The sequence below is a fragment of the Lemur catta genome, chromosome 10, assembly GCF_020740605.2.
Source record: "Lemur catta isolate mLemCat1 chromosome 10, mLemCat1.pri, whole genome shotgun sequence".
NCBI lineage: Eukaryota > Metazoa > Chordata > Mammalia > Primates > Lemuridae > Lemur > Lemur catta.
The window spans coordinates 42,998,403-43,024,324 of record NC_059137.1 but is presented as its reverse complement, the minus strand read 5'-3'; the positions used below and the strand labels follow the sequence as shown (position 1 = coordinate 43,024,324).

At 34.5% G+C, this 25,922-nt stretch overlaps 1 protein-coding gene across 1 annotated transcript in view; it reads right to left on the bottom strand.

Moving 5' to 3' along the window:
* CAAP1 (caspase activity and apoptosis inhibitor 1) overlaps positions 1–25,922 on the bottom strand; it is a 59,245-nt gene that overhangs the window by 29,340 nt on the left and 3,983 nt on the right. Inside the window, exons 2-4 of the mRNA XM_045562775.1 lie at positions 23,920–24,120; positions 23,041–23,125; positions 21,739–21,814 (exon numbers count right to left, since the gene is read on the bottom strand). Of these exons, the coding sequence (XP_045418731.1) occupies positions 21,739–21,814; positions 23,041–23,125; positions 23,920–24,120 (362 nt within the window). The remainder of the gene's footprint in view (positions 1–21,738; positions 21,815–23,040; positions 23,126–23,919; positions 24,121–25,922) is intronic.

Below are 25,922 nucleotides of genomic sequence, written 5' to 3'. Positions count from 1 at the left end.
ATTTTAGTGCCCAAAGTGAACTTTTATAACGTTCTATTTTTTCTTAAGTTGGGTTTGATCAGGCTGTTGAAGAAAGTTGCCAAACAAAACTTCAGACAGTAGGTACACTACACCACCCTGTGGCAGAAAAGTGAAAAGCTAGATGCTTTTACATCCGTTATTATCTGAAGTTTAAAAAAAAAAAATCTCAGAAGTTTTCAATAGTTTGAAATTTTGAAATCTATACTAATTTTTCCAAGATGTACTTTACAACTAAAATTATCATATAGATTTGGAGTTCTCTAATACAACTTAAAGATCTCCATTAAATAGCATGAAAGGCAAGATATTTACAAAAAAGAAAATGTGTTAAACTGTAAGAAAACTGCAATGTGTACATGTCTTTTTATTTTTAGTTTTATGAAAATAAAAATTTTGTCTACTCTCAGATGATAAGACATACTAGGTGTAAGAATTTACTAAAGCAACTCCAATTAATATTTAAATAATATTTAAGTATTCTATCAAATACTTTAAAATTATATAAGAACTTTAAAACTGCAGAGAGAGGAGTGAGAAAAGGGAGGGAATACACTGCCAAAGCCAGTTTGGGTTAAGAATTTTGCAATGATCTTTGTGTCCCTCTCTATTTAAACAAAAGAAAAAGGCTGTTTTTATTTTTCTAATTCCCTCTATCTGCAATGCTCCTTCTATAAAGCAGCTTAATTTACAAGTTTGGCCTTGAATCATAAGAGCCCTATACCCATCACTGGGGTTTAAGTTCTCAAACCAACATCAGTCCAACCATCTTTTACCCCCAAAAGTTATCTACTCTCAATCCTTTCTTACAACTCAATGATTTTTTTTTTAATTAGAGTAATATACTGGGAGAAATCTGTGGAACTTAATAACCACACATGTGAATTCCTAAAAGCTTAAAATATATTTCTAAATGGAGAGGGGAAAGGCAATTTCTTGTCCTAATGAAAAATACTGGGAAGGTACCTCAACAGAAGGATAAACAAGACCAAACCAGTCTGATTCTTTTCATTTTGGCAAAAGTCACTTGACAGAGAATCAGGCAGAACAAAAGTTATAACCCTGGATTATCTCCATACTCTTGGGAGTAAAAACAGAAGCTGAATGAATCTAGCCTATCTTCTCGTGCCATTCTACTATTACAAGAGACAGAAAAAAAAAAAACCAAAAAACAGAATAACCAAAACAACTTTGAAAAAGAACAAAGTTAGAGAATCTGTATTATCAGATTACAATAATTATTTCAATAATCAAGACACTGTAGTATTGAGGAAAGGATAAACATATTAAAGGAACAGATTAAGAATTCAGAAATAGACCCACACATATACAATCAATTCAATTTCAACAAAGGTACAAAGGCAATTTAATGGAGAAAAAATAATTTTTGAAAAAATTGTGTTAATACAATTAAATATCTAAATGGATAAGATTTTCAATTCATACCTTGTACCATATACAAATATTAACTTAAAATGGATCAGAGATCTAAATATGTAAACCTATAAAACTTTCAGAAGACACAAGAAAAAAACTTTGTGATCTGGTTAAACAAAGAACCATGAACTATAAAGAAAAATCATCGGTAAGATGAATTTCACCAAAATTAAAAACATATGTTCCAATAAGATACCATTTTTTACCTAACAGATGAACAAAGATCAAAATGTTAGATAGCACCATACTGGCGAAAATATATGAAAACAGTCCACATGCCTGGGGGAGTACAAATTGATTTAAATTCTGTATAAGTCAATTATGACAATATCCATTAAAATTACAAATGCTGAAATTGCTGATCCAACAATTAACTTCTAGGTATTTATCCTACATATATCTCACAGAAGAATAAGATTACTTATATATAAATATATTCATATCATTTGTAGTAACAAAAAATAGTAAATAAATGAAGTATTCATTGATAGACCACTTATGTTCTGCTATGTCAAACAATGGAAGCCTTACAGGTATTGGATAGGACAAAGTCCAAGAGAAATACATTATTATATGGAAAAAATAAATGGAAAAAGGTATGGAATGGTTTGCACATTATGCTACCATTTGTGTGAAAAGAAAATATATATACTTATACATTTGTAAATGTATGGCATATCTTTGGGAAGATGCACAAGAACTGGTTTACTGTGGTTGTCTATAGTAAGAAAGAACAGGGTATAGCAAAAGGAGAGACTTGTTCTCATTACATCCTTTTAAAACTTTTTGTACTATGTGTATATATTTACCATTCACATAAATAAGCTATTAAACAACAGACACTAAATACATGAAGACAAACACTCACTCTGGTATAGGTATAACATTTCTGAATAAAAGATACACAAGAAAATGTTAACAGTGGTTACCTTTGAAGCAGGGGACCTTGACTTGGGTCCATGGACCATCTCCACCCCCACCTCCATCCCATCACTACCAGGTCTGTAGACCAAATTCAGGTGGTCTGTGAACTTGCATGTATTTCCTACGGCTGCTTTTACAAATTACCACAAACATGATGGCTTAAAACAAATTTATTCTCTCCCAATTCTGGAGGCCAGAAGTCTGAAATCATTAGCACTAAGCCAAAAATCAATATATTGGCAGGGTCACACTCCCTCCAGATGGTCTAGGGAAGACTACATTTCCCAGGCTCATGGTCACTTCCTCCATTTCCAAAGCCAACATGTTTCTTTGACTCTGCTTCTCTACACTATTAGCATATAGTCTTCTCAAAGACTATGCCAAATCTCCTTACACCTCCCTCATATAAGGAAGGATACATGCAAGTGATTGCATTTAGGGCGCACTCAGATAATCCAGGAAAATCTTCCTTCTCAACATCCTACTTATATCTGCATAGTCCCTTTTGCCATATAAACTAACATTCGCAGATTTAAGGGATCAGGATGTGGATACCTTTTGGGGACTTTATTTAGCCTACTACAGATTGGGAAAAATTACATCTGTACTTTCACTAAAATCTAACTAAAATTAAGCATTTCTCTTTTTTTCTAGGAATACACAGTGCACAGCAGAAATTAAGCATTTCTTTAGGTATTAACAGTATTTGTGAGTCTGTCACCAATAAAAATCAGATATTTTCACAAAATATAGTTGTTACAGACATCCAAACTATTGTTTATGTAATACTTATTTCTATTTTAAAATTATAGAAGTTATGGCCGGGCGTGGTAGCTCATGCCTGTAATCCTAGCACTTTGGGAGGCCGAGGCGGGTGGATTGCTCAAGGTCAGGAGTTCGAGACCAGCCTCAGCAAGAGCGAGACCCCGTCTCTACTAAAAATAGAAAGAAATTATCTGGCCAACTAAAATATATATATATAGAAAAAAAAATTAGCTGGGCATGGTGGTGCATGCCTGTAGTCCCAGCTACTGGGGAGGCTGAGGCAGTAGGATCGCTTAAGCCCAGGAGTTTGAGGTTGCTGTGAGCTAGGCTGACGCCACGGCACTCACTCTAGCCCAGACAACACAGTGAGACTCTGTCTCAAAAAAAAAAAAAAAAAAAAAAATTATAGAAGTTATTAGAACCAGTGCTAGAACTTGTTACCATGTTCATAAGAAGCATATATATTACTATATAGCAAATTTTTAAGTATTATTAACCATTTCAATATGATTGATTTCCTTTGTGATTCAAAAAGTATTATTTTGGCCAAGTACAATGGCTCATGCCTGTAATCCCAGCACTTTGGGAGGCTGAGGCGGGAGGATCACTTGAGGCAAGGAGTTCAAGACCAGCCCAGGCAACAATCGCAAGGCCCCTTCTCAGCCGGGAGCAGTGGCTCACGCCTGTAATCCTGGCATTCAGGGAGGCCGAGGTGGGAGGATCGCTTGACATCAAGAGTCAGAGAACAACCTAAACAAGAGTGAGACCCTGTGTGTACCAAAGATAGAAAAAATTAGCCAGGTGTGGTGGCCTGTGCCTGCAATCCCAGCTACTCAGGAGGCTAAGGCAGGAGGATCACTTGAGCCCAGGAGTTTGAGATTGCAGTGAGCTATGATCACACCACTGCACTCTATTCGGGGTGACAGAGCAAGACTCTGTCTCAAAAAAAAAAAAAAAGACCCCTTCTCTACAAAAAATTTTTTAAAAAATCAGCCAATATGGTGGTGCACACCTATAGTCCCAGGTACTAGGGAGGCTGAAGCACAAGGATCAGTTGAGCCTTGGAGTTCAAGGCTGCAGTGAGCTATGGTGATGCCACTGCACTTTAGCCTGGGTAACACAGTGGCAAGACCCTCTCTTCAAAAAAAAAAAAAAACAAAAAACAAGGCATTATTTGTGAAAAAGGATCCATACGCTTTTACTAGACTTCCAAAAAAGGGTCCTTGGCACAAAAAAGGTTTAGAAATACAGACCACTTTAGAGAAAGAACAAGTGTAGGAGGAGGATGGCATGAGATGAGCAGGTGAAGCAGAAAGGTTTTTACTTTTATTTTAAACCTTTGTATAATGTTTGAATTTATATGTATATAAACATATATATATATATATATAAAATACACACACCCTTTTGCCTTTTTTTTTTTTAAATCAACAGGATTATCTTCAGCTTCATATTTTTCCTTATTGTGCTAGGCTAAGTAATAGTCCCCCAAATTTCAATCCCCAGAACCTGTGAATGTTAACTTATACAGATGGCAAAAGGGACTTTGTGGGTATGATTAAGTTAAGGATTTGGGGGTGGGGAGATTATCTTGTATTATCCTTGTGAGCCCCATGTAATCACAGCAGTCATTATAAGGATATAAGAGGAGTCAGAGCCAGAGGAAAAGACAGTGTCACCAGAACCAGACACCACAGTGATATGCTTTGAAGATAAAAAAAAAAAAAGGGGGCCACAAGCCAAAGAATAATGGCAGCAACTAGAAGCTGAAAAGGGCAAGGAAATGGATTCTTCCTCAAAGCTTCCTGAAGTAACCAGCCCCGCTGACACCTTGACTTTAGCCCAATAATACTGATTTTAACTACTGACATCCACAATTATAAGAGAATAAATTTGTATTGTTTTAAGCCACTAAACATGTGGTATTTTGTTATAACAGCAATAGAAAACTAATAAAATAAAAAAATTAAATAATTTCCAGCTTACATGAAAATTCACAGGATATAGGAACAAGTCAAACAACAACATAAAGAAGCAATAGGATAAAGCCAGAAGGTGAGATATTCCATAGGACAACTTACCTGGCTTCTTTAAGAAGTTAAATTATTAATAAAAAGAAAACAATAGAAAAGTTAGTTGCTAGTTATATTAAGTATTATAAAGATATTATGATCATGTAGGAAAATGTCCTTATTTTCCAGAAATTCAAAACAATATTTAGAATTAAGATATCTGTAATTTACTGATAAGAGAAGAAAACAGATGAAGCAAATATGGAAAATTATAATAATTAATATTATATTATTATTTAATATTATTTATTATATTGTAATATGTATTTATAATTATAAAATTATAATAATTATAATAAAAATTATAATTGTTAGATCTAGATGATAGGTATATGGTAATTCATTATATTATACTATTCTTTCTACTTTTCTATATGCTTGATATTTTTCGTAATAAAAAGTAAAAAAAAAAAAAAAAAAAAAAAAAAGGCCGGGCGTGGTGGCTCACGCCTGTAATCCTAGCACTCTGGGAGGCCGAGGCCGGCGGATTGTCTGAGCTCAGGAGTTCGAGACCAGCCTGAGCAAGAGCGAGACCCCGTCTCTACTAAAAATAGAAAAGAAATTATACAGACAGCTAAAAACATATATAGATAGATAGATAGAAAAAATTAGCCGGGCATGGTGGTACATGCCTGTAGTCCCAGCTACTCGGGAGGCTGAGGCAGGAGGATTGCTCGAGCCCAGGAGTTTGAGGTTGCTGTGAGCTAGGCTTGATGCCATGGCACTCTAGCCCGGGCAACAGAGTGAGACTCTGTCTCAAAAAAAAAAAAAAAAAAGGTAAAAAAAAAAACCTTCATACAGTGAAATTCCTTTTATCTCAGAGAGGAACTATTATTTTCCTAAAAATTTTTTTTAACACAGGGAAATACTTTTAAAAGTTACATATATAATTTTAAGCATTTTAGTTTAATCTAAAACATAGAAATGCATATTTAATCACCAATATTTGGATATGGGGCCATGGCCCTACCTGTAATACAAATCATGGAATAGAGTTCCATATCATACTCACACAAACCACTGTCCACATTTCTAGTTTTGCCTTAGTTAAAACGAAAAAAATCTGAGTGCAAAAAAACCATTTATATTTATACAATGTCCCCTAGATCTTTTATTGTTTCCCTACAGCTAATGGACCATAGACAGCTCTTAGCCACTCAACTTAAGAGTTTGCCCAAAGCATTCAACTTAATCAACTACTCTTTTCTATTAATGTTTCACCTGTTTATATATTTAACTAAATTACACAATTATGATAACTGCACTGGAAACAAACATGAATGACTCTTGGTAAGCAGACAGTTCAAATGGTAGGAGAAGTGCACATGTGTATTAGTGAACAGTCCTTAACAAGCAATTCACATCAGTGAATTTATTTTTCAAATGAAATGGAAAGGATAATTAATACGATGAATCAGTTAAATGATGAAGGGAAACTTCAATTTTTTAAAAAAAGGAATGGAGAAAGAGTATAAAAATGGAAAAATACCTGCTAATCATCTAACTCAGTGTTTGAGCAGCAGGATGAGGCAGTAAATTGACTGATGGAAAAATGACAATTAAATGACAGTTAAAAAATTGACAGTTAAAAAATTAAGTTTCTGTAATACAAAGAATAAATTTTTTTGTGTAGAGACAGCTACAAAACCAGAAAACAATGCTTCCCAAGTCCCTGAAAATTCTCCACAAGGAAACAGTTGCAAATCATACTGCTTGATTGAAATGAAGATCCCATCTGTGGCCTTTAAGCAGCTCACTCTCTCCCATTCTAAAAAATGTTATAGAGATTCTGAAAAGGTGCCTATCTGCTTCCCATTTAAAAGTAACTAGGTCAAGATTTGCTTCAAAGTAATCAGATTTGGAAAAGTTGGGAGGAGGGGATTTAAAATAATATGGAAGAGGTGCTAAGTATGCAAGGGTTCATTGTACTACTTTTTTTTTGTATGTTAAAATTTTTCCATAATAGAGTTAAACAAATAAGTAACTTAGGTATATAACAACCACATACATTCCAGACTGGTTATGAGTTGACTAAATCACAGGTCAATTTCTCAAGTGTATAATTCCCAATAAGCTTAGATCTCAGGTCTACCTGAGGCCATTTTTTTCATCCAATGATAAAAATACTTCTTAGTAGATTTATGCTGACCACTAATACAGTTCTCTGGAGCACTATAAATTTTACTCAAACACTTTGCATTAAAATTTAATAACAGCAGTTTATGAAGGACTCTTTTTTTCCCAAAAAGTTCAGTTTGTTGACACTTACTAAGAGAGTTTAGCATTTGACTGAATACCACTGCCCCTCTGAAAGTTATTAAGCATACATATTCAAGGAATATATGTTCGTTGAACTGAAACAAATCAAACTCTTAACATTCTAATGACAGATGAGCTGAACCCACTGGACAGCTCCAACTCATCAAAAAGTACATGGACTTTTTCCCTTATTAAAAACGAAAGGTGGTGAGTAATTGTGTTATAGCTCAATAGAAAAACTAACAGCAGCTGCTAATCTCTGGATTTCAATTGGGCTATATAATTGGATGGGCTGTGTAACTCTATATACACATGAAAGTTTATTAAACTAATAAACAACAAGAGTTCTACCACATACCACTGCTAGGGTTCAGCAAGAGTGGTCATACAACCCTAGTTGCTTCTCTCAATAATAAAACTGATCAAGCTTGAGGAATAGCCCAGTAGTTTTCAAGAATAAAACATCTTACTGCAAAGCCATCATTATACCCCCTACATTTATGCACTATGTTCTTCTTTCAGTTAATCTTCTCTAAAGTGCCTACCCTGACTATGAACAGTAGTATACAAGAAACTATGCCAGTTTTGAAGGGTGGAACAACTTGTGGGCTATTTAAGAAACAAACCTATTACAATGTACTAAAATCCAGTAACAAGTAACCAGTACACTTTAAGTAGTAACTAATAACTAGATGACAAAAACTAGCTCTTTTTAACCATTTTATATTTTAAGAATACTCACTTATTCTATTTTAAACAAAAGCATTCACATTTCAGATTTTCAAAACAGACAACAGAGATTTAAAAATAATTCCTATCAAAGGACTATTCACTTTACAAAACAATTCTCTGTAGATTTTATTAGATATTTCCATATTTTAGTGAAAAACGAAATGGTTCAATTTATACGTATTGCCTAAATCTAAGGCCTCTGTAGGAGTATCTTATTTTTTTTAAAGTTAATCATTCAAAATTAGAATTTGATAACTAATTTAGAACACACCCACCCTATGCTTAAGAAAGTAGCAGTGCTGGGAACAACAGCTTCAGAACACTCATACAGAACCTACTTCATAGTATAACTTGTTTTGAGAACCTAGATTCTTTTACAACTGTGATATCGCAACACCACCTCTCAGCTATAGGAAAATGCAGCTTCATTTACACTTAAATCTCCATCAATATCACTCAATAAAAGCGTATTCATTTAAAATTCATAAAAAGATATTTAGAGAGCAATTCTAAAACATTGCTAAGATTTCCCTGAAGTATTTATTACTTTATTCTTTATATATAAAACCTCAACCCTGATTATTTTATTGTACTATTCAAGACTTAAATTTCATTATAAACACATTCTTTAGAGCATAATCATCTAACATATATAGGCCAAACTAATACCTGTTCTCATTTTTAGTGCTATTTTAACTACAATAAAGACTTTCTATCCAGCCCAAATGGAAACAGCACTCGTAATTTTCAGGTCTCCATATTACTTTACTTAAAATTGTTGTTGCTATTAAGCAATTTATCTTAATCTGTAACTTTTACAAATCTTATTACAATTCTAAACAGTTTTAAAACAGTAGAAAATTATACATGATAAAGTTTTTAGACTATCTGCAATGCAAATTTGCTCATTTGCTTTCCTAAGGTGACATTCTTCACCTTTTTTAATTTTTTAAATTTTTATGGATATATAATATTAACAGCTGTACATATTTATGGAGTACATATGATATTTTGATATAAGCATACAATGTGTAATGATCAAATCTAGGTAACCGGGATATCCATTACCACAAACATTAATCATTTCTTTGTGCTAGGAACATCACAAATCTTCTCTTCTAGCTATTTTGAAATAAAAAATAAATTAATGTTAACTATAGTCACCCTATTGTGCCATCGAACACTAGAACTTATTCCTTCTATCTGTTTTTGTACCCACTAACCAACCCCTCATTCCTCCCCATTACCCCTCCCTTCCTGACAACCACCATTCTGTTCACTACCTCCATGAGATCAATTTTCTCACCTTTTTAAAAAATGAAGATATTTAGACACTATGGATGTTGCATCTTCAAAGTTCCTAAATCTTATGCCCATGAAAACTATTATAAGTTAACACTCATTAAGTTTCAAAGTAGCATGCTGTCAAAAATTTCTTTTAACTACTGTTTTCTTGTTATTTTTAGTAGTAAAAAAGAGTTATTTCAATGTAAGATCAGAGTAAACATACGATCTTTTAAACAGCAGTAGACATCAGAGAGGTTTGGAAAGAAAAACATATATTTGAAAGCTAATCTTAGAGGAGAAATATAATTTGAATATACTGTACCTTAAAATCTTTAATGGGTTATAAGAAAATTAACATACATATGGTATATTAAATAACCTACCATACACATACACGATAAAAGAGCATAGGTTGCCCATTAAAACATATAATTTTTCACATATTTTTAATAACAGATTGCCCTAAATAGACACATTTGAAATTATTTTTTCATTAAAAAAATAAAGGTGTATATCTCAGTTGATAGCAAGGATAAACTCTAACCAATTACCACAAATTTGGTGCCTTAAAACAACGTATTTATTCTCATACAGTTCTGGAGGTCCTAAGTCCAAAAAAGGTCTTAGGGAACTAGAATCAAGGTGTAGGTAGTACTGTATTCCTTGAAAATCTATTCCTTGTCTTTTCCAGCTTTTAAAAGGCTACCTACATTCCTTGGCTTGGGATTCCTTCCTCCACTTTCAAAGTATGTTATTTCACCCTCTGTTTCAATCATCCCATCTATTTCTGTTTGACCTTCTTACTCCCTTATATAAGGATCCTTATTATACTGGTCCCACCTTGATAATCTAGGATAATCTTTCAATCTTAAAATCCTTAAAATACCAGTAAAGTCCCTTCTGTTTTTTACATGTATATACTTAAGTAAATTAACATAAATTAACATATTCACAAATATTGGGAATTAGGATTGGATATCTCTAGAGGAGGTCATTAGTCTACCACATGCATTCTAGGTGGTCTTTTTTGTAAATTCCTTGAAATTTCCTACATAGATGGTCATGTCAGCTGCAAATAGGGACAGTTTCATTTTTTCCTTTCTAAACTATATGTCTCTATATTTCTTTTTCTTGCCTTATTGCACCTGTGCATATAATAATTCCAGTCTATTTTCTAACATAAGTAGTGAGAGTAGATATTCTTGTCTTGTTCCTATCTTAGGAAGAAAATATTCAGGCCTTCACAACTAAGTATATTATCCCTATGCTTTTGTTTTTTAAAGTTTACTTTATTGTTCTTTTTTCCTACCTTCTTGAATTACATAGAGTCATGAACCATATAACAACATTTTTAGTTAATGATGGACCACTATATGACAGTGATTCATGGAGCTGAAAAATTCCTATCACTGAGTAACATCTTGATGATCCTGACCCTGTGTAGGCCAAGGCTAATGTGCATGTCTGTGTGTTAGTATTTAACAAAAAAGTTCAAAAAGTGAAAAAAAAAAAAAATTCTAAGAACAAAAAAGCTTATGGAATAAGGATACAAAGAAAAAATATTTTTGTACAGCTGAACAATGTGTCTGTATTTTAAACTAAGAGATATTATAAAAGAGTCAAAAAGTTAAAAAATTAAAAAGTTTATTAAAAAAGTTATAGTAAGGTAAGGCTAATTTATTATTAAAGAAAAAATTTTTGTATAAATGTACTGTAGCCTAAGTGTACAGTGTTTATAGAGTAGTAGTGTATAGTAATATCTTGGGCCTTCTCATTCACTCACCACTCATTCACTGATTCACCCAGAGCAACTTCCAGTCCTGCAAGCTCCATTCATAGTAAACACCCTATACAGATGTACCATTTTTCAATTGTTTTTACTGTACCTTTTGTATGTTTAGATATGTTTAGATACACAAATACTACCATTGTGTTACAACTGCTTATGGTATTCAGTATAACATTCTGTACAGGTTTGTAGCCCAGAAGCAACAGGCTATACCATACAGGCTAGGTATTTAGTAGGCTATATAGGTTAAGCATCCCTAATCCAAAAATCTGAAATTCCAAATGTTCCAAAATCCAAAACTTTTTGAGCAGCATTGACATGAGGCCACTAGTGGAAAATTCTACACCTGACCTCATGTGAGAAGTGCACAAAATTACTAAAAATATGGTATAAAATTACCTCAAGGCTATGTGTATAAGGAGTATATGAAACATAAATGAGTTTCATGTTTAGACTTGAGTCCCATCCCCAAGGTATCATTAGGCATATGCAAATATTCCAAAATCAGAAAACACTTCTGGTCCCAGGCATTTCGGATAAGGGATACTCAATCTGTACTGTCTAGGTTTATGTAAGCACAGTGTATTATGTTTGCACAATGATGAAATCATGTAACCACACATTTCTCATAACGTACCCCCATCATTAAGCTACACATGACCGTATTTTCCTCAGATAGGTACATGGGTATATAATCTCTGGATTCCTGCCTATCTGGACCTTTCTTTCTTCCAAGAGATGAATGGTTTCTTGACCAAATATAGAAGCTTGGGTTGCAATTTCATTTGTATACAGATGGTAGTCAACTGTTTTTATAGTTTCTGGTATTGCAGACTAAAAAATATGATCCTTTTCCTTCTTAGATGAGGTGTTTGTTCCATCTGGAAGGCTGTTAGGTTTTTCTTTTTATAAAAAAAGATTTGCTTCAATATACATTTTTCTCTACAATCCTGCCTGGAACTTAATGAGCACTTTCAATTTGAAGACTTAAATCTTTTGTTCACGTCAGGAAAATTTTCTTATATTTATTGAATCATTACCTCTCTCCTTATGTTTCATTTTCTCTTTCTAGGATTCCTATTTATCATATACAAGAATGCTTTCTAGCTTATTTTATTTTTTTCTCTTATAATTTCCATCTTTTGGCCGGGCGCAGTGGCTCACACCTGTAATCCTAGCACTCTGGGAGGCCGAGGCGGGTGGATCGCTCAAGGTCAGGAGTTCGAGACCAGCCTGAGCAAGAGCGAGACCCCGTCTCTACTAAAAAAAAATAGAAATAATCTGGCCAACTAAAATATACATATAGAAAAAATTAGCCGGGCATGGTGGCACATGTCTGTAGTCCCAGCTACTCAGGAGGCTGAGGCAGTAGGATTGCTTAAGCCCAGGAGTTTGAGGTTGCTGTGAGCTAGGCTGCCACCACGGCACTCACTCTAGCCCAGGCAACAGAGCGAGATTCTGTCTCAAAAAAAAAAAAAAAAAAAAAAAAATTTCCATGTTTTAATATTTTTGCTTTGGGTACTTATTCCTCAGGCAATTAATTTGGGTCTCAATGGTTACAATCCCCTGCTCTGATTACCTTACAGAATTTTGTTAGAAAATCAAGTTTTTTAGCCCAAGAATGTTTCTTTATGCTGCACTTGATTTTCCACAAGAGCTCATTTTTTTCCTGCAAGTGTTCATCTTATTTCTCTAAGAGCTTGATTTAGCTTGGCATGTGCTTTGTTTCTTTCAAGTAACCTTTTCTCTAGATATTAGGGTCCTTTAAAGATGTTATATAAGTATGCATGCACATGTGTATGCACTTATTTATAGTGAATTCCTTGGAGCTCAGGTTTGGTAGCTACCCCAAAAGTGGCAAAAAGAAAAGCAGTCTCTGCCTCCATAGGTCTGGAATGTAAAAGTAGATTGCTTTTTTTTTTGAGACATCTGCTTGCCAATTTTCTCAGGCTCTCTCAGTTTCAGAGACAGGTAATGCCTGGCCCATTTAACTCTATCTTCAACTCATAAAGGTGAAAGAGTCTAGGCATATTCACACAAGATACATGTTGACTTCTCCCTTTCCATTCCCCAGCTTCTTCCACTCCCCCAGCAGAGCTTCCAGATCTCAGCAGACCAAGTTTTCCTCAAGATCCACTACTTTATGATCACCTCCTTAGGCTCTCCAATATAAGTCAAGAGGTACCTATCCAGCCCCAGAGGAAACACCCTTTACTGGTTATCTTTGCCAGGATGCTCAAAGAGCACAAATCTTACTTGCACCTAAAATACCAAAATCCACTTGATTTGCTATAAACAGATATACTGTGGTTAGTAGTGAAGGAAAAAACGAGAAACCTTTAAGTTTCCATCTTCCCTAAATCCCTTCCTCTGACTTTGGAGAGATGTATACTGCATCTTTGCTTTAAATCTGTATACAAGGAAGTCTTTCACAGGTGTCTTTCCACAACATTATTTGAAAATCCCCGCATTTAGCAATATCTCCTCAAATACTGTAATTTGAGGCTGAGAATGTCTCCTAATTTCATCCAAGATAATTTGTTTCTGTTTCTTGTCCTCCTTGTTGCTTTTCAATGAATTCTAAGAATACAATTGCTGTTTATCCTGTCATTTTTAAACTATAAGTCCTATTCCATTATTTTAGAAACAAATCTCAACATTAAATGCAACTCCTTTATAACCTGGTCTTTTAGTCAAATGACTTGTCACTTTTCTCTTTATCCTTAAGAATCCAAAATTTTAGCAGGATATCTTCACCAAGTAATCAAACTTTGCATATAAATAGTGAGAAATTTGACATCATGTGTCTCCTAATATGACTCAATGAACAGAGTGATCACATAGTTTATGTCTATTATCCTGGCTCTTGATTTGTATAAACAAATTATATGGTCACCCAGTCTTTAAGTATTCTTGCCAAGAAATGTTTAAATTGAACCTATTCTAGCTCTAGACCAAACTTCCAATTTATAGGAAATGTAAGGATTATGAACCAATTACACAATGCCCAGAGGAATCAATAAGCCATATCCCAAGTGTGAAACTTTCCAGATCCCCAAGTGTAGCCCCTCGACCAAATCCAAACTTCACAGAACAAATTCCTTTATTAAAAGGATTAGTTCTGTAAAATTTGGATTCAGTCAAAAGACTGCAGTCAAGGATCCAGAAGGCCACATTTGGCCTTAAGGCCGAAGGTTCCCTACGCCCAGTAGGAAACAGAACAATCAAACGAAACATATGAACTCTGACTGGATCCTGGATCAGAATCAGTCTGCTAACTAATTAAAATAAATATGCCATAAAAGATATTTCTTGAATATCTGGTATTAAAAAAATTATAGGAGGCTGTAAAAATTGTCAGAATCAAATGGAGTCACTAATGTTAAGAAAACACAGACAACTAGAGATGGAGAAGGCCATGAAGAGAGGATTCTCATGTTTGTATGCCTGACAATGAAAAAGACTGCACAAAAACTACAACCTTGCACAAAGTTCATCACAACCTTACACAAAACATACTTCTGCAAGGACATCTACCTAGCAACTGTCTGTCTAACCTTGGACTGGTGTCGCCGTCATTATTGATATTTGATATTTGTAGCCAAAGATAATTATTTGAACATAATTATGTAATCCTCCTCATTTTTCCTTTTCAAACCTTTGTCTTCCTTTACCTCCCTGAATATAGACATAGTTTACTATGGCATGTGTATTCCCACTGCAAGGTTCTATTCTCAAATAAACATCTTTTCTTATAGAGAGTATTCCCTCTGTAGGCTGACAAGCCACTGTTTTGGACTAAGTTCCTGAACTAGGCCTCAATAGAACAGACTAAAAATCAAAATAGAGTCACTCATGATAGAGTTCCCTGTCATCAAACCCAAACTAAGGTTTATCTGACCTTTTAAGAAATCAGGAGAGAGATATAACAGCCAATTTTACAAAGAGGCCAATTTCAGTCTTCAATTGGCATGATAATGAAGTTCCCTCTGCTTTAGTCCTTATATAAAAGTAGCAGCTTGAAGTAACCTGATGTTAACTAAACAATTATTATTTTTCTATCATTCTCCCTGTCTCCACCTTACAAAAAAAAAGTAACTTTGAAAACCCAATATGCTCCTTGTTCTTTGCTTCTGCTTTCTTCAACTCTGTCTATAAAGCCAGCCTCTTCTGTTCAGCTCAGGGGAACACTTACTCTGTTTTATTTAGGCAATTAAATTAGGCCATTTATTTAGGCAATTAGTGTTGCCTAACTCTAGAATAAAGCCAACTGAGATCTTTAAACTAAATTTGTCCTAGGCTGGGCACAGTGGCTCACACCTGTAATCCTAGCACTTTGGGAGGCCAAGGTGAGAGGATAGCTTGAGGCCAGGAGTTCAAGACCAGCCTGGGAAACAAAGCAAGACCCTGTCTCTACAAAAGATAATAAAGAAATAAAGAAATAAATTTCTTCTACTTTTGTCCTTTCACACTGGGGAAATTTGCTAAGAGCAATATATTAGATGACACTATTTGAATTACCGTTTATTTTCTTAAAAATAAGGAGGCACATACTGAATTGTTTAGGCATGAAATTTTGTGACATCTACAACTTATTTTTCAATGTTGTTATGGATTGAATTGTGTCCCCTCTCCGCCACTAAAATTTGTATGTTGAAGCTCTAACCTCCAGTACCTCAGTGTGTGACTGTATTTGGAGATAGGGCCTTTAAAAAGGTAATTAAGTTAAAATGAGGTCATTAGGGTAGGCCCTAGTCCACTAGTGTCCTTACAAGAGATTAGGACACAGGTGTACAGAGGGAAGACTGTGAAAAGGCAGCAAGAGGTGGCCATCTGCAAGCCAAGGAGAGAGGCCTCAGAGGAAACCAACCCTGCTGACACCTTGATGTTGGACTTCTAGCTTACAGAATTGTGATAGAATAAATTTCTGTTGTTTAAACCACCTAATCTATGATATTTTGTTATGACAGTCATAGCAAATTCATACAAATGGTTCTGGGGAAGAAAAGAAATAAGAAAGAAAGTAAATATGGCAACACATTAACATTGCTGAATCTAGCTGGAGGGTTCATTATATCACTGTCAACTTTTATGTAAGTTTAAAGATTTTCAAAATTAAGTTTGGGGAAAAATTTCAGACAGATGGATGGATGAATGGATAGACAGACAGATTAGTTCCTAGAGTCTCAATGTGTTCAAATTTCCTTTCATTATAAGGATACCAGTCAGATTGTATAGGACTCCCCCCCCATCAAAGACCTCATTTTAATTTCATTACCTCTTCAAAGAACTTATCTCCAAATAAGGTTACATTTTGAGATATTAGGGGTTAGGACTTTACATATGAATCTCCAGAGGACATAATTCAGCCCAAAACAAGATCTTTTCTCATTATTCCTACCCTTATAGTCTTAATTTGTTAACTCAAAAAATTTAATTCTATAATTTCTTGATTACTTTTCTAATTGTTTCTTTTTCTAGAATTCCCAGTATATGTGTGATAGGTCTTCTAAAATTGTCTTCCAGGCTCCCATGAGTTAAAAATAAAAATTTCCTTTTTTTTTTTTTTTGGAAGTTTTTCTCTATCTTGTTCTGTATTTATTTATTCAACTTGATTTTTCATGACAATGATTCAGTTCTGAGCCACAACTATCCCATTGAATTTAGAAATTGAGAATTTTTTTAGTTCCTAAAATTATTTTTGTGCTCTATTTATATTTCCTTGAGAGTTTTCATTACTTTGTTAAAGTTTTCTTTCCTATATTCTTTTAATTCCATGCTCAACAGAAGTGGCCACTTACAGTTATTCAGCTTAGTTTTCTGCTCTCAAGTAATTGAATTCCTCTAAATCTTCTTTGCTTATTCATGACTGACTGTTCCCGTAGCATCCCAACAGGTCAGACTACGGGTATCTTTTAGAGAGTGAAAAACCAGCTGGTTATGGAAGACATGGGAATTTTCAGCACCAAGCACCAAACATGTTAACAAACTTAATCCTCTGTTGAAGCACTGGAAGGAGTTTTCTATGAATCTCCCGCCAGTTCAATTTCCCTCTGTATGGATTAAAAGGACTGAATTCTCCCTCTAAGCACAAAGCAAATAGGAAGGTGTCACATATTCCAATAGGATTCAAGCATTCTGCCAGTTAAGACCTCTTATGCAGTCTCCTAAGGCTCTGAGAAAAAGCAAATCACTGCCTTTAACCCTGTGCCTTAGATTTTGCTCAATATCAAAGAGAATGACATTTCCCACCTGCAATTTCTCCTAGATGTCTAAAGAAAACCTCAGAACCCTTTTCTTGGCTATACCAGTTTGCTCGTTGAGGTTATTTTATTGCCCCAAGAAGTAGGGGGAAAGAAGAGTAAGAAACATGGGTTAAAGCCACTATCTTCCCATACCATCTCCCTTTTCCATCTTCATTGCTTCACAAAACAGTGTTATCTCCCCCATTCATAAGTAATATTGTTATTATTAATATTAATAACAACTAGTCACATTAGCTCATTTAATTCCTACAATTCTAGGAAGGAAGAATTATTTCCATTTTACAAATGAATAAAATGATGTTAAGGAAGTTTAAGTGTTTTAAAGGTTTCAAAGCCAGCTACAATTGCATAAAAGTCTATATAGTCTCTTCATAACAAACACTGCCTCCAACTTCCATAAGCATTTGTGTGACCTCAGGCACACAAATCTTTCCAAGCCTCATTTTTCCATCTCTAAAATGATAATGTTAATATCTACCTCATAAGGTTGTTGTACAAACCCTGGGAATCAATGACGACATAAAGTGATTAGAACAGTGTCTGGCACAAATGCTCAGTAAGTGCTAGCTATTAGTATTATTACTTGATGTCTTATAGCTTAGAAATTTGATTTTTTTTTCAAAAAAAGGCTTATATTCTCAAATGATTCAAAAGAATCCCAATGATTAGGCATTATCAGCTCCCACCAGTGACTATTATGACAGTTTTTGATATTTGTTATTGTTCAACCTGCTTGCTGCAGCATTAAAAAGTTAATATGACTTATAACTACGTTGTAAAAGTGGCTTCTTCACAACAGTCACTTTAAATCTATTAACTACTTTTTTCATTAGAATACTTCAGAAGTCAAAGGCTGTATTTTGTTGTAATCTTTAAAAAGAATTAAATTCCTAGTTTAATTTGCTATCTATTAAATAGCTCCTAACAATAGAAAAGGTAGTACTACTGTTCAGGTATGAAAAAATAAAGCACTTAATCCTCATGGTACCTCAAAAACCAGAAAAAAATAGATTTGAACAAAGAAATAATAAATGCAATCAAGCAAAAGTTCAATTCACGATTCTCTATAAGTAGAATTAAAAAATAATGATTTAGATAATTTTAGTAACTTTAAAGCATTGAAAGTTAACAGGCCTTGTAAATGCTTAAACTAGCTGAACTAGATTAGTATGCTACATAAAACAATTAAAGCTAAGTATATATATATATATATATTTTTTTTTTTTTTGAGATAGAGTCTCACTCTGTTGCCCGGGCTAGGGTGCTGTGCTATCAGCCTATCTCACAGCAACTTCAAACTCCTGGGCTAGAGCAATCCTCCTGCCTCAAGTGAGCCTCCCGAGAGTAGCTGGGACTACAGGCGTGCACCACCACATCCAGCTAATTTTTCCTTTTTCAGTAGAGATGGGGTCTCACTCTTGCTCAGGTTGGTCTTGAACTCCTGAGCTCAAACGATCCTCCCGCCTTGGCCTCCCAGAGTGCTAGGATTACAGGCATGAGCCACCGTGCCCGGCCCCTAAAGCTAAGTATTTTGAAGGAAAGCCAATATTAAGACATTAAAAATGTACACATTTTCTATTCCATTTTTAGGTATAAATCACTCTATGGCACTCCTAAGTAAGGTGTATGTGATGACCAAAATCTGATTATGATGAGGCAGCCAAGCAATAGAGTGCTAGTTTTTCAATGCTTCAGTAGAGGTAGATAACTTGAAGCTCTCTACAACTGTAACATAAAATTGTCCTTGTATGGCTGGTCACAGTGGCTTATGCCTGTAATCCCAGCACTTTGGGAGGCTAAGGTGGAATGATCACTTGAGGCCAGTAGTTCGAGATCAGCCTAGGCAACATCATGAGACCCCTGTCTCTACAAAAAATAAAAAAATTAGCTGGGTAGTACATGCCTGTAGTCCCAACTACTCTAGAGGCTGAGACGGGAGGATTATTTGAACCCAGGAGTTCCAGGCTGCAGTGAGCTATGATCATGCCACTGCATTCCAGCCTGGGTAACAAAGGGAGAGCCTATCTCTATTTAAAAAAAAAAAAAAAAATTTATCCGTTTTTAGTGATACCCAATAGCATTCTTTTTTTTTTTTTTTCTTTTTTTTGAGACAAGTTCTCCAAAAGCTGTCCAGGCTAGTGTGCAGTAGCATCATCATAGCTCACTGCAACCTCAAATTCCTGGGCTCAAATGATCCTCCTGCCTCAGCTTCCCAAATAGCTGGGACTATAAGCCTACGCCACCACATCCAGCTAATTTTTTTATTTTTTGTAGAGACGGAGGCCTCACTAAGTTGCTTAAGCTGGTCTTGAACTCTGGGCATCAATGATCCTCCCACCTTGGCCTCCCAAAGTGCTAGGATTACAGGTATGAGTCACTGCACTCAGCCTACCCAACAGTATTCTATCAGAAATGAAAGAATTCTAGATTTCAGCTAAAACATGTACTACTTGGGCCGGGCGCAGTGGCTCACACCTGTAATCCTAGCACTCTGGGAGGCCGAGGCAGGCAGATTGTCTGAGCTCAGGAGTTTGAGACCAGCCTGAGCAAGAGCGAGACCCCGTCTCTACTAAAAATAGAAAGAAATTATATGGACAGCTAAAAATATATACAGAAAAAATTAGCCGGGCACGGTGGCACATGCCTGTAGTCCCAGCCTGGGAGGCTGACGCAGGAGGATTGCTTGAGTCCAGGAGCTTGAGGTTGCTGTGAGCTAGGATGATGCCACGGCACTCACTATAGCCCAGGCAATAGAGTGAGATTCTGTCTCAAAAAAAAAAAAAAAAAATGTACTACTTATTTATGCTACTGCCTCTGGTAATCTCTTCTTATTTGTGCTACTATCTGTAGCACAAATCTTTTTTTTATTCTTCAGGAAAAATGCCAAGCTTTGCAAAGAGAGACTGGAAACTACCAAAACAATTGTTTTAGGCAAAAATCATCAACGGATGCTAAAATTAGTGGATTAAACTTTGATATGCACTGACGGATAGAGGATTGGCATGTTGCTTCTTGATTAGTCAGTATCCCAAAACCACAGGCATGTTTATCACAATGATCAAATTATATATACTTATAGGTAAAATATGTATGCCTATATAAAATGAACCTTGCTATCTCATCTGTGAAATGAGGTTATTATTACCTAACATAAATAAATATGTAGAAGAATTCAATGAGATGAAAGGTTCTAAGCTATTAACATAATGCCTGGTAGAGTAAGCAATTAATAAACAGTACGGATGGGTACAGTGGCTCACACCTATAATCCCAGCACTTTGGGAGGCCATGGTAGGAGAATAGCTTGAGGCCAGGCGTTCAAGACCAGCCTGGGCAAAATACCGAGACTCCATCTCCATAAAAAATTTTAAAAATTAGCTTGGAATGGTGGTGCACAGCTGTAGTCCTAGCTACTTGGGAGGCTAACGCAGAAGGATTGCTTGAGTCCAGGAGTTCAAGGCTGCAGTGAGCTGTCATGGCGCCACCACATTGCAGCCTGGGCAACAGAGCAAGACCCTGTCATAAAATAAAATTAAAACAAAACACAACAAAATAAAAATAAATAAATAGTGGTATTATGAATAGCATATTTAAAATCCAAACAAGAGCTATAATTCTGGTTCAGGTTGACATTGCTATTGTTCTACATCTATGTATAGTAGTTTAAGAAAATCTTTTTTTTTTTTTTTTGAGACAGAGTCTCGCTCTGTTGCCTAGGCTAGAGTGCAGTGGTGTCATTACAGCTCACAGCAACCTCTAACTCCTGTGATTCAATCAATTGAGGCTCAAGCGATTCTCCTGCCTCAGCCTCCCAAGTAGTTGGGACTACAAGCATGCACCACTATGCCTGGCTAATTTTTCTTTTTTGGGAAACAGGGTCATGTTCTTGCTCAGGCTGGTCCTGAACTCCTGAGCTCAACCAATCCTCCCACCTCAGCCTCCCAAAGTACTGCGATTACAGGCATGAGCCACCACGCCCGGCCAAGAAAATCATCTTAATCCTAAAAGTAATTAAGTCCATCCTCATATATACCAAAAGGATCAATCATAATAAGTAAACAAATCAATCCTTCCACAATGAATTATTTTATAAATAAGACACAGAAAAACAATCACATCCTTGACATAAGAAATCACCAAATGAGTAACAAAGAAATTTTGTAATAAAAATGAAAGTTTTTTAACTTACTGACTAACTAAATCAGATCCCATCTTAGAGCCATCATCTGCCTCCTCTTCCACATCAGAATCCAGTCCATTGTCGCCTTATAAATGAAATAAACTATTAAAAGCAAGCTTACGGAAAACAAAAAGTCAAAATGATTTAATCATTGCATAAAAAACACTCATCTTTAAAAGTGATGCACATTAAAGAACTTTATACTTGTTAAAAGATTACCTTTTTCATTGCTAATATTTTAAAAATGAGTTTTTTCAATGCCTTATTAGGTATTTCTCATTGCCTTCCCGTTATCTATATAAATACACAAGAATATCTATCTTTATCTATATATATACATAAACACACGAGAATGTGCATATACTTACAGACTACACACATACGTATACATCTGTTTCCAAAGTTATAAAATTCCATAAATCCATTTTATATTTAAAAATGAAGTTATCTCTGGAAATTGAAAGCCTACATTTTTTATTTCTTCTTCCGTGATGCTAACGCTAAAATCCTTGCAAAGTTCCAAAAGAAAAAAAAATGGCTGAAAATTCAAAATTCTAAAGGCATCAGTATCACAAAGAGTAGTCATGCTTCAGGCAGACATATAAATGTTGGCAAATTGCAAGGAATTATTCTAACTTCCGTGACGCTAATGCTAAAATCCTTGCAAAGTTCCAAAAGAAAAAAAAATGGCTGAAAATTCAAAATTCTAAAGGCATCAGTATCACAAAGAGTAGTCATGCTTCAGGCAGACATATAAATGTTGGCAAATTGCAAGGAATTATTCTAACTCTGCATCTGGGTCTTATTAGAGCAGAAATAGTGTGTCACTGGTAACTAAAAGCTATTATATAAAGACTAGAAAGCAGAAAATTTAAATTTTTTTTTTTTTTTTAAGCTCATAGTTCATTGCAACCTCAAACTCCTAAGCTCAAGCAATCCTCCTGCCTTGGCCTCCCTAAGTGCAAGGATTACAGGCGTGAGCCACTGTGCCCAGCCCTAAAAAATTATTTTAAGGGAAATCTTTGCCTTCTCAACAGCTAATTTTTGGTAAATTTTGTTATTTCATTTTATTACTTATGCTCTTACGTATACAGTTGTTTTGGAAAAACTATACATCAAGTCTACTCTTGAAATGCCATTCTGATATATAAACTGTATTTCTCAGTACAAATGGAATAAAAATACTCTTCAATGATTATTCAATAATGAAATTAAAGTAATATCTAAGAGAAAGAATACTGCAGGATTTATGCTGAATATGTTAATAGTATTAACTAATAAATTACCAGAATGTAGAAATATGCATCTTACCCTCAAGAATCTTCAAGATTTTTTTTTCAGACAGAAGCTCTAACTGTTCCTGGCACAGTTTTTTAATTTCTTCTATTGAACAGTTCTAAAGCAAATGACATTAAAAAAAAAAAAAAAAAAGCATTTGTGTAATATGGCTCCAATGTAAACTGGAAAATTGCAAACACAAAAAAAATTCCAGTTAGGAAAATCTTAATAAAACAAATTAAAGCCTCAAGTAGATTCACATAAATCTTTTCATGGGACAAAATCTGAAAAACCGTCAGTTAGTATGTGAACATTTTAGAGATTTAATGGGAATACATAAAGTCATGTTTATTATGAAAGAACAAAGCAGTACATTTATGTTAGATAATTATTCTAAAGGTTTAAATATTCAAGTCTTGGCTTTATACACATTAGATCTATGATCTTGGGCTTAACTTGTCCAAGGCCTACTTTCACAACTATAAAATTAGAATAACATATATTTCCCTAAGTAATTTTTAGAAATAAATATATAAAAACACTTGTAAATTTAAAGAAATATAAGCTATTGTCAACCTTTGTTGTGTTTTGTTACAGAGCAGCATATCATTATATTATTTCTTAAAGCACCAGAAAGCTTCATTACACGTTCTATTTAGTTACTACCATTGCCTGCATTTAATAAAGTTATTTCCATGGCATCAATAAATTTCTTGCCTAAGCATTTTTCTTGGCAAATTTTTAAATATACAGATCTGTTTATGGTTTTCCAAAATCCCTTTTTTATATCTTTCAAGCTGCTTGTTTTAGATGAAAACATCCAATTATAAACAGCTGTGAGTAAAATGATTGCTATAGAAGGTTGTATTTCTATATATGCGTATATATCTGATAATATATGTAATGAAGCACCTTTAACACATCAGGAAGCATCTTCTGTAATTTCTTCTCTCCTATAATACAGAAGCACTGTTGAAGCATTTCTTTTTTGTCTGATATATAGAAACTAACTGGTTTCAATGACACAGTCAGGTCCAGTCCGCCTTCTTCAAGGTCACTGTGTTCTGCCAAGAATAATTCTTTTTCCAAAGTTGGCAAAAGATACTTGGTTTCCTAAAGTTAAAAGAATAAAGAACCATTTAATAATACTATTTAAAATATATAGAATATATTCATTTCATAAAGTCTTCATTAAAAATTCCCAAATTCTTTGTTTACAGTTATTTGTCTAAAACCAGAGAAAGAATATTTGATTATTCAGTATTTACTCTCCACACTGCAATTAACTCAAGGAGTAGCTATCAAGGGAAGAGATAATATCTTAGGACGTACAAATGAAAATATATCCAATACTGAATAATTTCCTACAATTTTAGACTTTTGAAGAATTAGGATATGCCTTCAGGTAGCCATTCACCCAAAAGCTTTGCGTATGCAATGTCATTATACTTAAACTTATAGAAAGAAATGGAATGACAGTAAAAATGTTACAAATATTATGCAGTAAAGTTAATATGCTTTCCAGGAGCTATTACCATTTTTTTAAAAAAAAAATCTTTGTATAATTTAATCATGTTGGGAGTTACCAAGTAATATAATATCAGCAACTTAAGATATTTTTGTCAAATTTCTTTGCTTTTCCAAATCTATCCTGTCCTTCCCAATCTACTGCCATAATCCTGGTCCAAACTACCATGATCTTTGCCTGGATTACATCAATAGCCACTTAACTGGACTCACTGCATCTAATCTGAGGTCTCTGTTTTGTATACTACTAGCAGAATGCATTTTATAAAATGCATATTTACTCCTTCCTTCTTGTTTAAAATGCTTCAATGACTTCCTATTGCTCTTAGGATAATATGGCCTACCTGGCCCTTCATGCTCATTCTTTGTGTTCTGAACATAACAATCTTCTTTGAATTACTCAAATATAACCTTCTCCTCCCTTCAGCTCATACAGCCAATAATGTTCTGCCTAAGACAGTCTTTCCTCCCCCTTCCTCTACCACACTATACTCACAAGATTAACAAATTCAGATACTTCAGATAGCAAATCAAAAGTCATTTCCTCAGGAAAATCATCCTTGACCATATAGGTCAGGTGGGTTTATTATATCTTTTAATGGAATTGTTTAAAAAGCAGTTTAAAAATGGGCCTGTTTTGAAGAATACTATGATACTTAGACTGAAAAAGTAAAGAAGGTGAAGTCTTGTTCTGATGGCTGACAAAGTAATAATGTAGAGAAACTGGAATCCTTATACATTGCTAGTGGGAACATAAAATGGTACAGCTACTTTGGAAGTAAAACAGCTTGTCAGTTCCTCAAAAAGTTATCAGATGACCCAGCAACTCCATTCCCAGATATATACCCAAGAGAAATGTAACAACATATCCACACAAAAACTTATATGCAAATGTTCATAGAAGCATCAGTCATAATAGCCAAAAAGTAGATGCAACCCAAATGTTTATTAAGTGATAAATGGAAACGAAATGTGGTATAGCCATACAATGAAACATTACATGGCCATAAAAAGGCACGAATCTTTGTACTACTAAAGAATGAACCTATGTGCTATAACATGGATGAACCATTAAAACATTATGCTAAGGAAAATAAGCCAGACACAAAATACCATACATTATATGATTCCATTCATATAAAATATTCACAACAGGGAAATCTATAAATCTGTAAAGACAAAAAATAAATCAGTGATTACCTGGGGGTTGGAGTGAATATTAAGGATGATAGCTAAAAGGTAAACATAAGGTTTCTTTTTTGAGTGATGAAAATATTTTTAAATTGACTGTAGTGATGGTTGTACAACACCAAACCACATAACTGTACATGTGAAATGGGTGAATTGTGCGGTATGAAAACCATATTTCAATGAAGTTCTTACAAAAA